This window comes from Cucumis sativus, chromosome 7 (genome assembly GCF_000004075.3).
Source record: "Cucumis sativus cultivar 9930 chromosome 7, Cucumber_9930_V3, whole genome shotgun sequence".
Lineage (NCBI taxonomy): Eukaryota > Viridiplantae > Streptophyta > Magnoliopsida > Cucurbitales > Cucurbitaceae > Cucumis > Cucumis sativus.
The window spans coordinates 3088411-3108852 of NC_026661.2; the positions used below are offsets into that span (position 1 = coordinate 3088411).

A 20442-nucleotide genomic window follows, 5' to 3' on the forward strand; every position below is an offset into this window, starting at 1 on the left:
GTTTTCAAATATATACTATATATATATTTTTTAATATAGACCACGTTATTTTAAATATATACAATCTTTATCTCAAATATATTTTAACAATTATAGGTTTAAGTTTGTAAAATTATGCACGATAAATCAAAACAAATGCATCAAATAACAAAAACATTTAAGAAAAAAAATTTATTACACTTTTTTTTATATTATATTGTGAATATGCCAAAATTATAGTAATTATAGGACTATCATATGGTAATCTTAGGTTATCGACTTTTAAATTTGCTATTTTTGTAATTTAAAAAATATAGTATCGTGAACACTGTTATGATAATATTTTTTTGCTATTTTTGCCAGAATTTTATAAATTGGAGTCATTAAAGAAGCTAACAAAAATAAGGATTAATATAAAATAAAAATCAAACTAAAAAAATGTTTTTATAGTTTAGTTAAGTTTGGAAATAAGATTTTCCTCCCTCATTTTACATCTCAATATTTCACTTATCTTTTGTTTGCCAAGAACCAAAACCACTCGAAAGTTTAGATTATTCTAAAAAAATAACTTTAACCCAACCTAATGCTTGCTACATGTATACATAATTAGTCAAGGAAGGTTAATGTATAAAACAATAATATAAAACATATGGTAAATTAAAATGGTTAATTTTAACATTGACTGCATGTGTTGTTGAATAAATGTTAAAATGTTCTAATAATGTTGAACTAAAATAAAATATTATAATAAACATATATTTAGATAGAAAGAGATCCTATCACAATATCAATTTATTATAAATAAATTGGCCCACGTTACTCTATGAAACATTTTGATTTGAAGTTTCTTATAGTAGCATTTTTTTTAAATGATAATAGTCAAAATGAACTTAACTCAATAACGTTGACATATCCTATATCTCTAGTTGGATTTATTTCTACGAATGATTATAAGTTTGATTGCATTTGCATAACTTGATTGATAATTTATTTATTTATCTATATTAAAATTTCATTGGTTTTCATCAATAGAGGAACTAAATTCTTAATAATGTTTTTGAATTGAATGACAAGTTTTTAATAATGTTTTTGAATCGAATGACAAGTTTTTAAAAACTATTTTATACTTTCAAGATTTGATTTCATCTTTTTAAAGAATAGTAAAAGATAAATAACAAAATAAGAACTTTAGAGATGGGAGGGTATTTGTAGACTTAATTTTAAGGTTTAAAACCATGTTGATTCTTGATTCATATTGGTCCATGTATTTTTAAACGGTTCATTTTAGTCCTTATATTTTCAACTTTGATTCATTTTGATCGACCATTTTGAACTCTTTGCTTTCATTTTTAAAGAATAAAATTGTCACTTGTTTGTTGAAAGTTTAAAAATCAAAATACCAAAATTGAAAGTATAGGAACAAAAAATAAACATATAAAGAGTATTTAAAACATAGAAGTCGAAACAAAAGTAGTATTTAAACCTAATTTTTAATAATAAAAACCAAAAAATCCAAATGATTATGCAATCAAAATGAGAACCATTATTTGAGATATTGCAGAGATGGAATATAGAAAGAGTAGTTGTTTTTAGTTTCTCTCAATAAAACACTCATTTTTATTGAAAATTGAACATCTTTAACCAAAGTTAGATCACCTTGATGAATTGAGGTATGTCTAAATTAACATTTTGGCATTTATTTAAATTTATACTTTAACTCGATGTAAATAAAATTTTAATCTAAAAAAAATGGTACAAAGATAAAATAATGATTTTTCCATATAGTATAGTTTTCTTAATTTTTAATTTTAATCTTTTTTTTTGGGTTCTTTTTTTAATCTCTTAGAATTACCACACAACAATGGCTGCACAGCTCCTTTTCCCCATCCTCTTCCATTGGCTCCATGCTTCTCCACGCATCACCATTTGCCGACGTGTTAAATACGTGCACAACCGAAGTCATCCTTGACGGTTGATCTGGCATCCTACGCCCAGCAAGAAAGTACAATTCAGGTCCCGCTGGTGCCATTGTGACGAATTTTGTTGCCGACAAGGCCTCAAACCGAGATCCGTCAACCTCACTCCAAATATTTTGGTTCCAATCATATGCTTCAATCTGCCCTTTCCATGAATTTAGACAGTCGCCAGAACTGAATAGTTTATCATCGACGGCGACAATTTGATACGGTGGAATGTCAAGTTGCCACATCCCGATGATTAAATTCCAACAAGATCTTTCACAATCGTACACCTCAGCAGAACTCCTCTCCATATTGCCAATGTAGTCGTTGTTTCCTGCGAATCCACCGATGACATGAAATTTTCCCTGCCATGTCACTCCCACACACTTGTGACGAGAAGTGCTCATCTCTGGCAGCGATTGCCACTCGTCTAATGCAGGATCATAAACCTCTGCAGACGCCATTCCTGTAGCGGTGCTTAACCTACGTTTCCCGCCAGCGACGTATATCTTGCCATCGATGACAACACAAGCAAAGTCAAATCGAGGAACAATGAGCGATGCACATTTATACCACTTATTCTCATACACGTTGTACCGCAAAACCTGTCGTCGGACTTCCAGTTCACGTCTCACTATTTGGTTGTCAGTTGGCACCATGTACTCGCAGAGGCGACCACCAACAACGTATATGAATTCTCCAATTGAAACCATCGAAAACCCTTTGAGAGCATGGTTTTCTAGAAGGCCAGGGATTGTAGTGACTCTATTCCATGAGTTGTCTTGTGGGTTGTAACAATCGATCCAATTAGAGATGTTGGCGCCTTGTGAAACATCTTTACCACAGTAGGATACACATATCTTGAAATTGGCTGGTGGGTTTCCAGTAGGTGGCCGAGACGGCGATGCCGAAGCTGTTGAAACCGAACCCATATAGTTAAAAGGAAAGGGTTTTTGAGTAAGCAAATATTGGGGTTAATCACTTTGAAGTGATGGCGGGGGAATTGAACAATGAGGATCGATAGAGGATAAATAGCCAAGAAACAGTCGGATAATTCTAAGGTGCCATTTGTTTGCATCGAAGTTAAAAATTGGGTGAAAAGAATTAGGTGGCTCAAAACAGGGGATTCATTCGACTGGTGGAAAAAACTATGAGATTTCTTGTTCGTTCTTAGCCAATAAGGATTCGTCTACCTTTTCTCATGTTGTTTCTTTCTAGCACAGTACGATTCAACGGAAACATGGAAAAGATGTCCCATTGGCTACTTAATTAAAAATAAAAGCGACAGAATCGGTCTGTCCCTTAGAAATACGAACATTGATCTCCTTACACAATCAAAGACCAGAACAACAGGCATGATACCTAAGATTTGTGTCAAAAATAGAAATCATTTGAAAGAAATTGTCTTTAGCTATGAGAAACTTTTGTCTGAAAAAGAGGCATCCATATCAAAGACAAGAAAAAGAGCCATGGCTATGTATTTGGTCGCAATGTGCGGAAGGGTTGACACAGTGACTGCATCTGGAATGATTTCCACTGTAGGTTCTTAGTTTTGTTCAATTATCACAAGAAATAAACCCAGTGGAACAAAAGACGGTCAAAACAGAGTTTCTCCAGAGCATAGTTATTAACTACGAACAAAATAAAACTTGTGATGGTCATTGCAAAAGTTAAAGATAGGATATGAAATTCATTGAGGATGAAAATGAGAATAAAGGCACCAGAGACGAGAAGAACTCAATTTTCAAGAAGTGTTCTGAATTTAACTCGTCTTTTAATACTACCCATCCGATCATATCCTATGCCTATCTTACTATGCATCAGTTTGATGACCAAATCAGAATTACCTGCCTTTCTCAAGGCATTGATAAGCACTGTACGTATTCTCCCCGGTATTTCCCTGCCCCGATCCACAATTCCATCTGCCAATTTGCAAGCTTCCTTGATGCGTTGTGCTTTGCACAATGTGTTGATCATATCCTCAAATGCCGTTTCCGGAATGATACCCATTGGGGCAAGGTCATCCAAGATTTTGCAAGCCCTGGCTACCTTGCCACAAAGACACAGCCCTATCGCAAGAGCTCGAAAAGAAGCTACAGTTGGAGTGATTCCTTTGTCGATCATCTTGTCCCAGAACTTTATCGCCTCCTCATTTTTGTGCTCCTTGAACAGCCCATCGATAAGAATCGTGAACGTATAAACTGTTTGATCACAACCTTCTTCTTCCATCCTCCCAAAAAGTGCTAAAGCTTGATCGATCTTCCCATGCTTAGCTAGTGCATCTATAATGGCGTTATAACAATACGAATCTCGAGCACAACCCTTTTCAGACATTTCTTCAAAAAGATTTTCTGCATCTTCGATTCTCCCAGCCTTTCCTAGTCCATCAATTAAACTAGCATAAAACATTGCATTGATGGCCACTCCTTTATTTCTGCAGAAATCAAAAAGTTCCATTCCATCATCCAATCTACCACTTTTGCACAATCCATTAACTAGGACACTATACGTAACTGCATCAGGTTCGAACCCTTCATTTTTCATCCTCTCAAAGAGCCTCATGGCCTCTTCCATGCTTCCATTTTTTGAGTAAGAATCAATCAAAGCTGTATAAATTGCAACATTTGCTCTACAACCTTTCTGATTCATTGTCTCAAAAACAGCATAAGCTTCCATACATTTTCTTTGCTTACAAAGCCCACCAATAACTAAACTATAAGAATGAGGAGGAATTTCCAATCCCCTTTCTTCCATTTCAAGGTAGAGACTCAGACAAGTATCGAAATCACGTTCTGAATAACATGCCTGGATCAATGTCATGTACGTAATCTTATCCGGTTTCACATTCTTCATCTCCATATCTCTAAATTTCTCCATTGCCTTCTGCAATTTCCCAGCCTTGCAATATCCTTTTATCATAATATTATAGGTCACGGTGTCGGGTACAATCTTCCCACCATCCATGACCTCAAAAACCTTCTCAGCAGATTCAATAAACATTGAATTCACTAACCCATTTACCAAAAAGTTATAAGTATACAAACTTGGGTCAATCCCATTTTCCTTCATTCGTCGCCATACCCACAACAATTCCTCAACAAGTCCAAGATTCCCAAAGCTCTTAATCAAAGAATTAGCCGCCGATTCAGTCATTAACAAACCCCTATCTTTAAGTTCAAAGAACACCAATCGGATTTTGACCAAATCGGCCGAAAAAGTTAAGAGTTCAATCAAAGACACATGGCATTCAATCTTATGAACATATTTCTTCTGCTTACCCGCCCAAAAAAAGAACCGAACAGCAACTTCAGGTTTCTCACGAAGCTCAACAGATTGTAAAACGAATGTAACAAAATTTGGCGATAACTTAACAAAAAACTTCCGACAAAAAGAATCTAGATTGTGTTCCATGTTCGAAGACCCATCTAGAAGATTCAAAATTTGGGCCACCCATGGAGATGGGTCTAGCGGTTGAGAGCTGGAAATTACATCAGAGACATCCACGAAAGGTTCTATCCATTCGGGAGGTGGGAGAAGAGTGTTTGTAAATACAAACCTGAAATTCTGGCTGAAACCGTAATCTGAACCCTTCGAAGACAATTTGCCATTTCCATACAAAGAATATGATTTAGGATCAAGTAAATGAAGAGGACGAGATGAAGAGCAACGGAAGGAAGGTCTGAGTAGGGCTCTTCTCATTTGGGTTTTGCGCGCTAACAAAGCGCCGCTGGAGGAGAGGTTAAATTAAAACTAAAAGTATCTCAATTATACTATTAATCTAAACTCACGAAATTGATATCAAAAGGTCCCATGGTCTAGTGGTCAGGACATTGGACTCTGAATCCAGTAACCCGAGTTCAAATCTCGGTGGGACCTTACATTTTTTATTAGAAACTAATTTTGTAAATTGTTACCGATGGAGTTCGTAACATTTGCAAAAATCAGTCTAAGATTTCACGGAAAAACGCAAAATAATCAATAGATTAAGAAAAGTTAAATTTGTATGTAAATCTTAATCATCAATAGATCGGAAAAACTAGTTTAACGAATTTTTAAATAGTTTTCTAATTTTGAGAAGTGACAATTTTTTTCTTTTCTTCTTTTTTCCTCGTGGAGAGAGTAGCATTCATCTGTTTGTGGTTCAAATTCGCTAAATTTTCTTATGTACAAAAGAAATGGCTGCTGAACAGAATCCATGTCAACAAAGATTGCTTCCTTTTCTGGGTCGACTAAATACTACACCGTCCATTAAAAGAACCATTCGAGAAGCTTGTTGAATGAGCTAACGCTGGATTGTTAATGGGGACAATTCATTTGCTTGTCACATCATGGCTTGTGGAAATCGTTCTGCTTACGAAACTTTTAGGAGCGGATTATTTGACCCAATTGAATCTATTGTATTTCACGAGCTTATAATTGGTTGAAATTTTCAAGGGGAGAGGACATGAAGGTGAGAGACGTAATCTGTCATTGGTACAACGAAAGAGATTTATGGGTTTTACAAGCACTCATCTGTAATCTTTGATTGTTGGTTTTCCATGGCAGCAATCAACAGTTTTGTCGCTCAAAGGCTTCTTCCATACACAAAAATCGAAAAACCCCACTTGATTTCAGTTGTTCATTTCACCAAGAGCAGTAGAAAATTCGACCCATCTGATAATTTGATCCTCTCGACCGTTAGAAGAAGAAGATGGGGTGTTAGGTCGGTCAGGGAAGACCAAGAATTGGTTGGTTTGGAGGAAAATCGTTCGGAGGATGAAGAACACAGCTTATCCCTTGATGGGTCTGAGAAAATTGAGGCATATTCATCTTCTTCTTCTTCTTCTTTCTCTGAAGATAATGGAGCAGATGAAGTGTTGAAGGGTTTCAGTGGCAGAGCTGTTAATGCTACCATTGTTTTGGGATTTGGAACCTTGCTGGTCACTAAATTGCTTACCATTGATCATGAGCTATGGCATGTAAGTTTTCTTACATATTGGAACTATATTAACTCTTCATTTCAGCCATTTATTTTCTTTGACTGATACCTTTACCTGAAATAATTATTAGAAGTTAGTTCCTTTCTTGTTTGAGTCATTCTCAAAATTGGTTCATATATGAAATTCAATCTTGTTTTCTACTTCTTTTTTTTTTTTTTTTGCTGGATAACAGTGTGTAATATGAAAGAGGAAAAAACTCCAATTTACTTGAAACAAAATATACTTTTCCCGGGAAAATCAGTTGAGAAAATGGTGATGATTAATGTTTCATTGTTATAAGGAGATGGAACTTCTATCTAGTTACTATCTCATGATTCACACTTCTCAGGGATGGACCTTGTATGAGGTGCTGAGATATGCACCTGAGCACAATTGGATTGCCTATGAAGAGGCTCTCAAGACGAACCCCGTTTTGGCTAAAATGATGATAAGTGGAATTGTTTATTTTCTCGGAGATTGGATCGCTCAAGTAAGTGCCTGCAGGATTTTTTCAATATCGTCTAGCAATGCTGACTTAGTAATAACTCAGTTTGTTGGTTCCATTACATTATGAACCTCCAGTGTTATGAAGGGAAGCCACTGTTTGAGTTTGACAGGGCACGCATGTTTAGATCTGGTCTTGTTGGGTTTTCTCTCCATGGATCTCTTTCTCATTACTACTACCAATTCTGTGAGGTTAGATTATGGTTCATTTGTATTGCTTAGTCTTGTTTCTTCTGTGGTATCTTTATCTGAGACTAATTAAATCACTTTTTAGATTCTCTTCCCGTTCAAAGATTGGTGGGTGGTACTAGTGAAAGTTGCATTTGATCAAACTGTCTGGTCAGGAGTGTGGAATAGCATATACTATGTGGTTTTGGGGATTCTTCGTTCAGAATCTATGACCGATATCTATGGCGAACTGAAGTCGACATTTTGGCCAATGCTTACAGTATGAATCTTCTCTGGCCTTTACTGACATCAATGTTAGATTTCGTTCCTTCTGATGTTGTTTGCACTTTGCACAATGATGTTCATGTTGTAATATGTCTATCTTCACATTTGTTGTTAAATATCAGTTAGTTTTCATTCAAATATTTTAGTTTTAAAATAAACGTCAAATGTTGTAATGTTTTATCATTTGCTTGACAGGCAGGTTGGAAACTTTGGCCATTTGCTCATCTCATAACGTATGGTGTTGTTCCTGTTGAGCAAAGGCTTCTATGGGTGGATAGTGTGGAGCTCATTTGGGTCACCATTCTCTCGACGTGAGTTTTAAGAAGCTGATACAATTATCAGAAATTTCATTGAAAAACATGTCTTGGCCTACATTGAGGTGCAAAATTCAACTTTGTTGTTGTTATTGTAGCTATTCAAATGAGAAATCTGAAGAACGAATAAGCGATGCATCAACAGGAGAAAACGAAGCTTCACCAAGCAGTCAATCAGACAAGGTGAGTCGCAAGTACATTGAAACTTCTGCATTCAGTGAAGAGGTTTATTTGGACACAAGATATGTTTCAAATACTTGATTGTTCTTCCAGGATCAAACATAATGGAGGAGAGTTGGCTAGGCAGAGAACATATTCTAATCTTGCAAGATATCAGAAGAGAAGTTATTGTTTTATTCCCGAAATAGGTTGTGAAATGTCTGTTGGACATTAGTTGTAGATCCAATTACAACAGAATGCACATGCACATAAAAAAAATGCAATTTACTGCATTTCATTTTCCAAGAAGATGAAGCATCATCTATTAAAATAACTTTGTTCCAAGAAATGTTTTCTTCACCATCTATTTTCCTGAATATACTCGACAAACAGCAAAAGTTACAGCTATATCGAGCTCTTCATCTTTACTGATTCTTTCCTAATATTACTATTAAAAGAAACAGCTACTTTGATGAGTTTACTGCAGATTACCTCTTATAAAGTTATCTCATTGGTTCAATTTGATCATTAACAAAAGATTTCATGGAGCCCTAAGATATGCAGCAAAATCTGGTTTATTGGCAATCCATTTTCATTTTGGGGAAAGGACATTGGTATTTGCTTTCACAAAAGCACCTTTGGTGACAAGTTAGATTAGATTATAGAAATGCATTGAACCAATTTCATGCAATGTGAGTGAGCTTTGAAGGTAGTTGATCTATGAAAACAGTTAAAACTTTTGTGCAATTCAACATACACTTGGTGGCAAAATGTACCTACAGAAACCTTTAAACCAGCAGCCAGTTTGAAAGATTTACCTTTCCATTTTGAATTCACAATCCTAGAATTTTATAAAACCTATGACACAGGCCTTTCCTCGGAAAATCTAGGGAGTTGAACAAGTGAGTTCACTCGAGTGACTCCTTCCAAACCCAACCAGTTTTGATCTTCTGCAGGTACAGCATCGCCAATCTCCATGTCGTCAACAGGTAATCCCTTGCTTCCTTCGGATGATCTGACAGTGTTATTCCTTTGCAAACATGGCTCGGACCTTTGGCCATCATCGGATTCAATAGCTGTACCCGAATGATTACTACGCAATGTTGCAGATGAGAAGGCTTGTTCGTCACAGTCAGATTCAGAGTCCATCCTCCTGTCCAAAAATAAGCAGACGACTGCACAGTCATCCATTTTCGAGGTAGGGTATTTGAGTTTCCATTCACGAGCAGCTGAGTCCACCACGGACCTCGCAGCTGATGCCCGGGTTGGGGCTGAGGATACTATGTCAACCACCTCTTCATTGCTCAACACATCCCATACCTGCAACACTTCTTAATTATCCCTCATCCATAGACTTTTGATTCTAGAGATAATATAATGAGAAACAAGAAATTGTAGTAAAGCAACTTCAGCTATTAATTCAACTAGAGATGAATGTTGATCTAAAGTGTAAGACAATGCTAAATAATCTCTTACCAATGGGGTGCCTAAGATATGTTAAAATGCTATATTGGAACAGTTGAAGAAAATAATGAAGCAGAGGAGGAAACTTACCCCATCTGATGCAAGAACGATGAACTGATCAGCATCGGTTAGGGTTCGATGAGAGAATTCAGGTATAGAGATAACCCCATATTCTTTCAAACAGAAGTCACCAAATGCTCGAGCCATTGCTAAACCGGGAGCATCATCGAAAGGTAACCACACCCTTGGCACTTCTGGCTCATCCTGCAATGCAAAGACCCTGCCTTTACACCGTTTTATTCTTTCAGCTTCTCCTACAGAGTGATGATTAACAATCAACAACTTAGCTCATAAATCAAACACGAAGTCAATGAATGAATGAATGAATGAATGAATGAATGAATGAATGAATGAATGAATGAATGAAACAGCAACCAACATACTTGGCAAATCTGGCTTAAGATCCACGGTTAATTGAACTGCCACAGTGGAATCATTGGCATCCTTCGAAGCTAGGATTGCTCTTGAATCCCCAATATACCCCATGAACAGATTTGACCCCTAAACACACAACTAAATAAGAACAAAGATGACAAAAGAAACCAAAACGATTGGAAAGGAAATCCTTCTTCTCAAACCTGTTTAACTATGGTAACTGCAGTACTACCACTACAAAAGCAGTCCAGATTAGGATGTGATCTCAACTCCTTATCCATAGCTTTATACGAGTTCAAAAATGCATCTTTCCATACTGAATTCTGCGAGTCCTCTACAAAACCATCTTTCTCAGAATCCTCACAATCTGGAGGTGTCTTCAAATTCCTCTGGAAACAGGTTTTCCCAGAGTCATTTTGCTTCAACTGAGGAGACTGGAAGAATGACAGCAACTTTATCGGCAATGTATCCCTCACTTTACGAGCAACGAGATGACCGTAAGGTCCATGTCCATCGAACACACCACAAAAGATCGTGTCCTCTGACATGAAATCCTACAAAAAGAAGAAAAACAAGGAAGCATGAACCTCTAGAAACAACAATTCCATGCAGCTAACTATTTGTGGAAGAACAGAAACAGAACATACTTCCCACACAACCATGGCATCCTGGTTTATCCCCTTGCGACCTTGTTGAGTGAAAATGCATGAAGAACGACTTTTTCCATTCATGAAGATCCTGTTAGGAGCTGAAGGAAGATTCTGAAGAGCATAAACATGGTCCGAGAATGTTCTTTTTGTTCGCTTTCGACATACAAATCCAATTCCCATACATGAAGAAGAAACTGATTCCCCATTGCTTTGGCTACTACATGTACTATGGCTGCTTGTAGAGACACACCCACCCATTTTACTATCTTGGCTTCAAAAGTGCATCATCATCTGATGTAAATAAGAATGACAAGATTCCCCTTTTAGGTTAGATCTCAAATGAAACACTGAAAATTCAAGCGAATCAAGAAAAGAACAACAGAAAAAAAACTAAACTTTCCGGGGAAAAAAAAAAATCAAACAAAGCGACAGAGAGACAGAGAGAAGCTTTTTTCACACCTTAATATGTTAAGACTTTGGATGTTTTTTTCTTCAGTCAAACTTCAATCCTTTCATTGGAGGATGAGTGGATGACGGATACCAGCTGAACAAAACAAGAAATGGCTCATTAAATAAATGGTTTTAAGCCATAGTTTTTAGCGAATCAAGAAAATGATGCACATCAACTTCATGAAGAAAAGAAAAAAAAAGGCAAATAACAGGTCATTTAAATAAGCAGCCATGTGAGGCAGAAACAGAAAATAATAAAAAAAATGTCCAGATGATCTTGTGAGCGGTGACTTGTCCATCGTCAGACTCACGTTGGAAAAAACTAAGTGCACTGTGTGAAGACATTGTTTCCTTTTAAAATCATTTCAGAAATCTCAAAGACTTTAAGAAAACCCTTGTTCACCCCCCCTCCCTCTCCATTTTTCAAAAGATCCATAAACAAATGAGAATGAAACAAAAAGTTGAGATTTTTACTTGGTTTCAAGCTAAAAAAATGGCTTAAATCTATATCAGAATACTTACAAGTTCAATTTTCCACCGTTTTCAAACCATTTTGGAGAAGAGAAAGGAATGAAAACTTGTAAACCTTCAATTCCAACTTGAGAGAAAGGGAAAGGGTAATAAAGAAAGAAACAGGAAAGCAGAAAAGGACTGAAAAAAGTATGATGTTGGCAAAGGGAAAAGCCTCAAAGAGAGCAAAGGGAGAAAGCAGAAGAGATCAATTAAAAATCACCTTCATAGCAAAAACAACAATAATGCACAACACGAAAAGCAGAAGAACAGTGGCAAATCTCAATTTCTTGTATATAAATAAAAAATAAAAAATCAAGGGAGACTTGGACTGTCACATAGACTTCCTAACAATAAAGAAACAGCAGACGTGTAAAGCAATCTCCAAAAGCGACTTATAATCTGTTCATAACCAAATTTACAGAATCAGGAAATAAAAACAAACCTCTTCTGATTCACTCCGTCTCACAATCAGTTTGATGCTTGTAGTGGAGTTCCAACTTCTTCTAAATACTCTCACTCAAACAGACACATAAAAAAGGGAAGAGAAATGCATGTAGAGACTATTTGTCGTTCTTACCTGAAAATAATGGAAACCAAAATCTGAAAAACACCAAAATTCAACCAAATAAAAACATACCCATTGAGCAATATTGCACAAATGGCAAAAGGAACAAGAAAAGAGGAGGCTTTAACAACTGTATGAAGAAAGTAGTGAGTAAAAGCCCAATGAGAAAGGAGGGAAATTTGAGGAAAAGCCAAAATTGGTTGTGTGGTTTTGGTTCTATTCTAGGTTAAATGGCCGATTTTTTCTCTCACAATTGATGAGTCAGATTGAGAGATAAAGGGAGAAAAAGAGAGAGAAAGAGAAAGAGTTGCTGATTAATACAGAGGTGGTGTATTAATTTCGTAAATGCAGCACCATTTTGGATAATGTTAGAACCCATAAGAGTGTTCTACCACTTGGCCGCTGTACTTATTGACATTTCAATATTATCCTCTCAAATCTTAAAGAGAGGCATTTGTATAAATTATGTAATACAAAACCTGAAATAAAGAAACACCCCACATATAAATCCAACGGATGAAAATGTTTGTACAACTGAGAGGTCCCATTCTTGGCTGAAAATTAAATGCCCATTCTGGTTATTTTTCTCTGTGAGTAAAAGTCCAACCTACTACCCAGACATGTTTTGATATCAAATCAGACACTTAAAGAAAGCAGAAAAATGTAAATGGTAAGAAAATCCACACTCAAATTAGACCAATGATAATATATTAGCTACAGTTAAAGAGTTCATATATAAAACATTCTTTCAATTCTAAGACCAAAATCATAAATAACGCAAGTATGAATATAACAAATTACCAATAAAACGATGTTAATGTTTCGCTATGCGAAACACTACCTAACATATTAAAGACATCCACTGTCTTCCTCATTTGGCCAATTTTTCTTCAAGTGGCTCCCTTTATCTGAATTGCTACAACTCTTAAGTCTCTACAGTAAAATAATTTTGGGAGTTGGGTCCAAGAGATGACATGATGGGTCTGTCATGTTCGACCATTTTGAAAATGGGTGCATTAAAAAAATTGAATCTTTTCGATCTTTTCTATGCAAATCTTCCTCTTACTTGAGAGCATTTTGTCTGACTGAGGAATTGGACTTAAAAACAGTCTTGTTTTGAGTGAATCTTCTTCATAACACAAGAGAGAGAGATACCACATTCCAACGCACAAAATACATGGTTAATTAAGCTTAATGAGTGAAAGGTGAATATTCAATTAGTTGAATCATTTGATCACAAAATGAAAGCAAAGGCAGCTCCATTAAAGGTAATGCCACAATCTTAAAAGGAAATCAAATTTTGAAGATGAAAGAATAAGGCAGAGTATTAGATTAGGCAAAAGCTCACATCAGTACAGATTAGCATCATTTCACATAATTGCAGTGATTTTGAGGGCATTTGACTTTGAGGAATGTGTAAAGTTCTCGTGTATAAGAGAAAGAAACTTCAACCCAAGTTGGAGCCAAAAGGGTGGGATTGAAATAATGGAACCGACCAAAGTCAAGGGGATTTTTCAATGGGCCAAATTGATTCAATATATCAAAATCAATCTCCCAACTGGCAAATTGCAATGAATAGAAGAAATGATGGGTGACACTTTAAATGCCTTCACACGCCCTCCTCCAATCCCAACCTACTCTCTGCTTGTTTGCTTTTATCACAAGCCATCTGTTTCTTTTTTTTCTTTTTCTTTTTCTCTTTCTCTTTTTTTTTTTTCCTCTCTAAAACTTCCAACTCCTCTAGCTTTAACCTTAAAAAGACATGTCGGGTTGCTATGCTATCTTTGACATTTTGTAAAGTTTTAACTACATTTTGTAAAGTTTTATAAAATTGGAATGGAAACTCCTTCAAATATTGTAACCATAATCCACTTATTTGTTGTTTATCGTAACCACCACGTCAATTTTTCGTTTGAAATGATAGATGATTTCTATTCTAATAAAGTTTTTTGGAACGTTTGTAAAAGGTGAAAGTCGAAAGATAAGGGTGTGATTTTAAAAAATATAAGTCTCTTTTTTAGTAAGAGGCAAAGTGTAAAGATATTTTTATAGTTCAACCTTTTCTTTTATTCGATCTAGGACCAACTCATTTTTAAAAGTAGAGAAGTAGATTCTAATTCGATAGATGTTAAATCTTTCACGGTAAAAAAGAGTATTCGTTGGCCGAAATTGAGACATTTATAGAAGATATATTAATTTGTTAGGAACTTTGTAAACATTGTTTCTTTGAGAACAAATCTACTCATGCTATAACAACTTTAGTTTTTCCGTCTTGTTTTTGTTTTTCAAAATCTAAAAGCAACAGTCACAAACAAACTTGAAATGGGGAGTTTAAGGATTTTAGCACAACATTCTTGAGCTAAATAGCATAATAAACAGAGTTTAGAATGTTGAGATTTTTTTAGGAAAACTAATGTGGGGGAAAAGAAAGATGAGAAAAGGAGAGAAAACTTATGAAATACGTTTTGATCAAGTACAAAGTTGCCTCACTCAAAAAGATATTGAACCTACTTTTCTTTTTGCCCCTTATGGTTTGCTTTTGCTTTTCATGATTTATGAGATACAATAAAAAAACAACCCCATCTGCTGTTTGCTGCTGCACGTCGAAAAGACCGTCATTGATTTGTGTGGTCAGTATTTTCATTCATTTTCTAAGTCTGAGAAAGTCAATTTGGAGATGGAGAAGCCATGTCAATGCATGTTCTTCTTCTTGTTCCCTTGCCCTTTTGCAAGGTCATCCCTTTTATCTTTTTATCAAATTTGTTAAGAATAACAGTAGTTGTGAGATGTCTACACATCAATCAACAGAAGCTCTTACTACCTAAACACTTTCAATTATTTGGTGGGGTTATTACTCAAGCATTTGAGGCCGAGAAATTAGAGTTTGTTTAGTTGTACATCTCACAATCTAAGAAGTTAATAAGACGTGAAATTTGGACTCAGCCAAATCCAACACTCTTTAACTTTTTTGCTTGTCCCGAGAAGTATTCAAGAGCACTGAGTTGAGTTATGAAGTTTGAAATTAATAGGTTGAAGTTAAGAAGTCTATATCTTGCGCAAAGTTGTAAGATTCTTGATAAATATGTAAAAGAAAAAAAAGAGAGAAATAATGGAAGACCGAGTTCCTCAATAAATGAGTAAACGTTAATAGTAAACATTTTTGAAATTGAGTTATTTAAGACCAACCTATAAAGTACGTGGACCAAATAACTTCTACAACGTTTGCGTGGAAGTATGCATCTCTCACGTGAAACTAACAAATTCTCTCTCTCTTTTTTTTTTTTCTTTGCGTTGGTTATTTAAATCTTGTTTTTGAGGGAAGATAAGTCCTTGAATTGGTCCCATGTGGATAAAATGATGTGAAAATTAAAGTTATTTTCACTAATAGTAAAAGAAAGAAAAGAGAGGATAAGTGCTTTTGTCTTTTTATTATTATTATTTATTTCTATTTGTTAGTCAAAAAGTTGGAGCAATTACATGTTGGGTTGTCTGACACTTTTATGCAAAATAACATGATTGAAGGATTGTGAATAAAATGTTTTGCACTTAGATTCTCTTTACAAGGAAGCATGGGTTCAAATGTATGATATCATCTATATGGACAACAAAACTTTATTCTTTTTTTAAAAAATATTGTTTGATTATGATTAAGTATAAGTTTATAAGTAGATAATTTTGATTAATTATTGGTTGAATAGGTGAGTGAGATGATGAGTCAATGGGATAAATTAGGTAGTTTTGTGAAGTAAATAGGTCAACTACATATTGGTGAACAAAATAGGAATAAAGAGGAAGCCCATCCCAACCTATTCTATTGTAAATGAATTAGATTGGGCAGTGTTAGTTTTGAAGTCCAAGGGATGGGCCCAACCAAAAGAATCTTAAGTCTTTTCACAAAAACCCTTTTGTAAAACAAAGGAGTTTTTGGTCAATACCCTTTACATAGTGTAAGGGATTGGTGTCCCAAATAGAGAGTATCATATCAATTATTGGTATGAGAAAGATTTGTGGTTTTGAAGTAATGGCTCTTTAAGACCTACTTGAATGTCAATAATTTGTTTTAAATTTTAAATAAAGAAAGGGTTGGTTGTCTATGGAATTCTTGAATTTAAAAAGATTACTTTAGTAATTAATTTTGTTTTTGACTCTTTAACAAATTAATGATACAGGTTTGATTATGATCTTATTTTGACTTCAACAACTCAATGATACACGTTTGATTATGTGTACTAATATGTTAATACGAACTTTTATTCTAAAAAAACAATATAGTTTTTCTACATAGGGTTGATCATAAATGGGCTTAGCATTGGGCCTAATGAATATGGGCTTCTTAACTTATATAGTTTTTGAGTCCATTATTCTCCCAAATGAACAAGAAAGTGAAGATCTAAACCTTATATCTCATTGGTCCATCCCTCATCCATAAGTCCAACAAATAAGATAAGACGATAAGCACACGTGGCAATCACCCAATTCCTCCAAATTTTTTTCTAACTAAACAATCCATCTTCACATTTCATTTCCCCTTCTCCTCTTCCAAAACTCCAATTTCCCCAAAATCATGGCCTCCCCAACACTCATAACCCCTTGTACTTCCAAATCTCAGAGCCCTTTCATACCTCTCAAACCCAAATCCACCATTTCCGCTGCCGTAACAACCCCCACCGTCCGCCGCCGCGAGTTCCTTTCTTTGACCGCCTCTGTTCTAGCGCCGTCGTTCGTTCTGTTCCCTCAATCTCCGGCACTGGCGGCTTCGGACGACGAGTACGTGAAGGATACCAATGAGGTGATTGGTAAGGTGAGAACGACGATCACAATGGACAGAAATGACCCGAATGTGGCAGCAGCGGTGGCGGATCTTCGAGAAAGTTCGAATTTTTGGGTGGCTAAGTATAGGAAGGAGAAAGCTCTATTGGGAAGAGCTTCGTTTAGGGATATGTATTCGGCATTGAACGCTGTGTCGGGGCATTATATTAGCTTCGGACCGACTGCGCCGATACCGGCAAAGAGGAAGGCAAGGATTTTGGAAGAGATGGACACTGCGGAGAAAGCTCTATTAAGAGGGAGATGAAAATTTATGTGAGGCTTTTTCATTCTTTTGCTCTTTGTATTTTTATTTAATTTTTTCTTCCCAAGTATTGGAGTTTAACGTTTATGGGTTATGTAAGTATAGAATTTGGGGATTCACAATTTGTGAATTTACAAGAGGAAAATATTCTAAATTTATCTAAGATTAATAGAGACCGGACTTTATATCTTGATTAGTTGGATGGATTTAGTAAATTATGCATGAGATAATAATGTTACATGTTTTAGTTCATAACGTTAGAAAATACATCTATATATTTTCTAGGCTTAGTTTAGTTAGTTTAGTTGATGTTTTGAAATTAAAATTATATATTTTTAAGGAAAATGATAGAGCTATTTTGGCTTTTATTTGGTATGTATTTAAAATCACTTTCATATGCATTTTAGATTATTGGGTCTCATGAATACCACAATTTCTTGAAATTCACATTTAAAATATAAAATCAAAACATTTATTAGACTTTTAGTAATCATTTGTAAATTTAATCATTTTTTACTAAAAAAAATTAACTCAAACATGCTTTAACTAAAATAAATTTAATCATTTATAATCATTATTAAACAAAACAAGAGAGTAGTTTTGAAGATTCTGTTCTGCCCAAATATATAGTCTTATGAAAAATGTCAACCATATTAGAAAAGTCATGAGAAAATAGAATTTTTGTAGGTATCAAATTGGATTTGAATTATTCAATATTTAGGGACTTAGAATGTTTTCAAATACCCAAAGGGGAAATAAAGAAATGAGAAAAGCTATAAACCAAATAAGTCCATAATTTGGGGGGGGAGAGAATTTGATTATGATTATGTCACTTTCTAAACGTCCATAGTCTGTTTGAAATTGGATGTTCGCTTTTTCTCATATCATAATCAACCAATTTTCAACCACACTATCATTCTATATAAACAAATAATAATAGTAAATCAACACTTTAATTTTAATTTTCAAAATAAAAAAATTGTCAAATATGAATAAGAAAAAAAAAAAGAAAGAAATTTTATTATTCATGGCGATGCTATCATAAAGCCCAATGTTTGTTGTGGGCTTCAGCAAGGCCCATTTGATTTTGCCCTAAACAATTTTTTTTGGAAAGAAGATCGTGTCAATTACAATTGAATTAGGAACGTCTTTCTGGTACGAAGTTGATTCTAGCAATTCTTTCTCTCGTTCCATAGTTTTTATCTCTTTATTTTTATTTATTAAAGTTTGTAGCGGTCTATTTATTAAAGTTTATAGCTTTGAAATGTTGCTATGTTGTAAATTAAATAGTATAATCTAGTTATTGCCTTTATATATTATATTGATAAAGAAGGTAGAATTTCAAATCTCTCTATGTTTTCATTATTTAATTAAAAGTTAAATTATGCCTAATTCAACTAGTTAATTAACTTTAAGTCATTGTATCTTTGATCCAAAAGATTTCATGTTTAAATATACCGCCTTAACACGGTTGAGCTAAAAGAAAAAGATGTGCCATAACTCATGTACGTTTTATATTCTATTAACTAGTTTCATTAACCTTGTAACTTTGGATCTCTTATTTATGATGCTTCTTTCGCTTTTGTAATTATAACTCTATCAATGCTAGTTGGATTAAGCTTGTGAAATGTACGAACCAAAACAAACTTACAAAATAAAGAAATTACAAATAATCGATAGAGATTTATCTAAACTTTTCTCTAGACTCGTTACTACTAGCAAAATCGTATCCATCAACATTAGAAAGATTTGTTGGGAGTTGTTTGGTTGGGAGATGGGTTTTTTCTGGATGCCGTCTTATATTTATTGGGAGTTAGAACCATCTCCCAATTCTATATTATAGCTACTGGATGATAGGGCAATGTGGTACCTTTCTCCCGACGACATAAAATAGATGTCGAGAATAATTCTAACTTCCAACAGTTGTAAAAGACTACGTCGAAATATATGACTATCTTCCAAGACTAAAAGTAAATTGAGACGTATTTACTGTAGCAAGATGTGGTTGTTATAGTTTTGAATGAACCTTGCCTCAAACGCACACACCCAAAGTATTTCTAAACGAGACAATTGGAATCAAAAGTACAAACTTGCTTTTATAGTACTTAGAACTCATGACTTTTTTGAACTTTTTCGTCGGAGACAACGAAACTCTAATATTTTACCGAAGTCTAGCACTTAGTTGGAATAAATAGTAATTTTTAACTTTTTCTTTATCAACTTCTTCTAAACTTGAGTATTACGATATGATACTATCCAATATGTTTCAATTGAATATTGGAAATGCCTCAAACTTGTAAAAACTTTTGCTAAGTGATCTCTCCATTTATACACAAGTGTTATACATATCTTCACCATAAATGAATCTTATTATTTATATATTCAAATGAAAAGTAAAAGTATAAAATTTGAAATTTGAATAATAATGAATTTTGAAGTTGAACCACTTGCTTAAGATGTGTGTATCAAATATGGTTATTAGTTGCATATTCATTTGATAATTGATTAGGCACTTTTTTGTTTCCTAATAAGTTTGACTTTTGTTGGTCTCTCTCTCAAAAATATTATTGATAAGATGTGAGTTATGAGCTTTCCTTTTTATCATACTCTGAGGACTTCAAAAGTCCGAAATGCTTTTATTAACAACTTTGCTTCCCATCTTAAAATGGACCGACGCATCTCTCATATACACTAATTTCCAACATTCCCAAAAGGATAACCAAATATATATATTAGTGTTTCACTCACCCTTTCCAATATTCACTTCTAAATAAAAACTTCTTTTCTATTTTACTACAACTTGTCTTCCAATTTTCAAAATCATTATTATTGGGAGGGTTTTATCAAACCCTACAAACATTTTATAAGCTTTAAAGTCAACGTTTTATATTCAATTTCATTCCGTTATTGAAATAATATCAAAATTTCAATTTTATAAGATATAAACTTTTATTCTTGTAAATGAA

General features: G+C 34.5%; 5 protein-coding genes and 1 non-coding gene across 10 annotated transcripts; 3 read left to right on the plus strand and 3 right to left on the minus strand.

Moving 5' to 3' along the window:
- Window positions 1-1813: 1813 nt before the first annotated feature.
- On the minus strand, window positions 1814-2872 carry LOC101214222 (F-box/kelch-repeat protein At1g16250). Its single transcript, XM_004136967.3, has one exon. The coding sequence runs from the start codon at window positions 2870-2872 to the stop codon at window positions 1814-1816; it is 1059 nt and encodes a 352-aa protein (XP_004137015.1).
- Window positions 2873-3535: 663 nt separating this feature from the next.
- LOC101214460 (pentatricopeptide repeat-containing protein At1g03560, mitochondrial) lies at window positions 3536-5667 on the minus strand. Its single transcript, XM_004136968.3, has one exon. It carries the CDS (start codon window positions 5637-5639, stop codon window positions 3678-3680), a length of 1962 nt encoding a protein of 653 aa, XP_004137016.2. The 5' UTR covers window positions 5640-5667; the 3' UTR covers window positions 3536-3677.
- A 77-nt stretch (window positions 5668-5744) lies between these two features.
- Window positions 5745-5816, plus strand: TRNAQ-CUG. The gene has a single exon. It is a non-coding gene; the product is annotated as a tRNA-Gln (tRNA).
- Window positions 5817-6048: 232 nt separating this feature from the next.
- On the plus strand, window positions 6049-8763 carry LOC101214701. 3 transcript variants are annotated; one of them, XM_004136969.3, is made up of 7 exons: window positions 6052-6898; window positions 7248-7388; window positions 7481-7594; window positions 7677-7850; window positions 8051-8166; window positions 8268-8352; window positions 8443-8763. In XM_004136969.3, exons 1-7 carry the CDS (start codon window positions 6479-6481, stop codon window positions 8452-8454), a joined length of 1062 nt encoding a protein of 353 aa, XP_004137017.1. In that variant the 5' UTR covers window positions 6052-6478; the 3' UTR covers window positions 8455-8763. The 3 variants fall into 3 exon arrangements, with proteins under 3 accessions (XP_031744263.1, XP_031744264.1, XP_004137017.1); XM_031888403.1 differs by lacking the exons at window positions 8268-8352; window positions 8443-8763 and having other exon boundaries at window positions 6049-6898; window positions 7677-7884; XM_031888404.1 differs by lacking the exons at window positions 8268-8352; window positions 8443-8763 and having other exon boundaries at window positions 6049-6898; window positions 7677-7884; window positions 8055-8166.
- A 258-nt stretch (window positions 8764-9021) lies between these two features.
- On the minus strand, window positions 9022-12812 carry LOC101204594 (probable protein phosphatase 2C 52). Of its 3 annotated transcripts, none has more exons than XM_011660438.2 (7): window positions 12283-12812; window positions 11337-11421; window positions 10875-11168; window positions 10431-10781; window positions 10236-10353; window positions 9883-10106; window positions 9022-9648 (listed from the first exon to the last, which is right to left on the minus strand). In XM_011660438.2, exons 3-7 carry the CDS (start codon window positions 11133-11135, stop codon window positions 9187-9189), a joined length of 1416 nt encoding a protein of 471 aa, XP_011658740.1. In that variant the 5' UTR covers window positions 11136-11168; window positions 11337-11421; window positions 12283-12812; the 3' UTR covers window positions 9022-9186. The 3 variants fall into 3 exon arrangements, with proteins under 3 accessions (XP_011658740.1, XP_011658741.1, XP_004136816.1); XM_011660439.2 differs by lacking the exon at window positions 12283-12812 and adding an exon at window positions 12061-12081; XM_004136768.3 differs by lacking the exon at window positions 12283-12812 and adding an exon at window positions 11850-12054.
- Window positions 12813-16901: 4089 nt separating this feature from the next.
- LOC101204833 (photosystem II repair protein PSB27-H1, chloroplastic) lies at window positions 16902-17672 on the plus strand. The gene has a single exon (XM_004136769.3). It carries the CDS (start codon window positions 16970-16972, stop codon window positions 17477-17479), a length of 510 nt encoding a protein of 169 aa, XP_004136817.1. The 5' UTR covers window positions 16902-16969; the 3' UTR covers window positions 17480-17672.
- Window positions 17673-20442: the final 2770 nt, after the last annotated feature.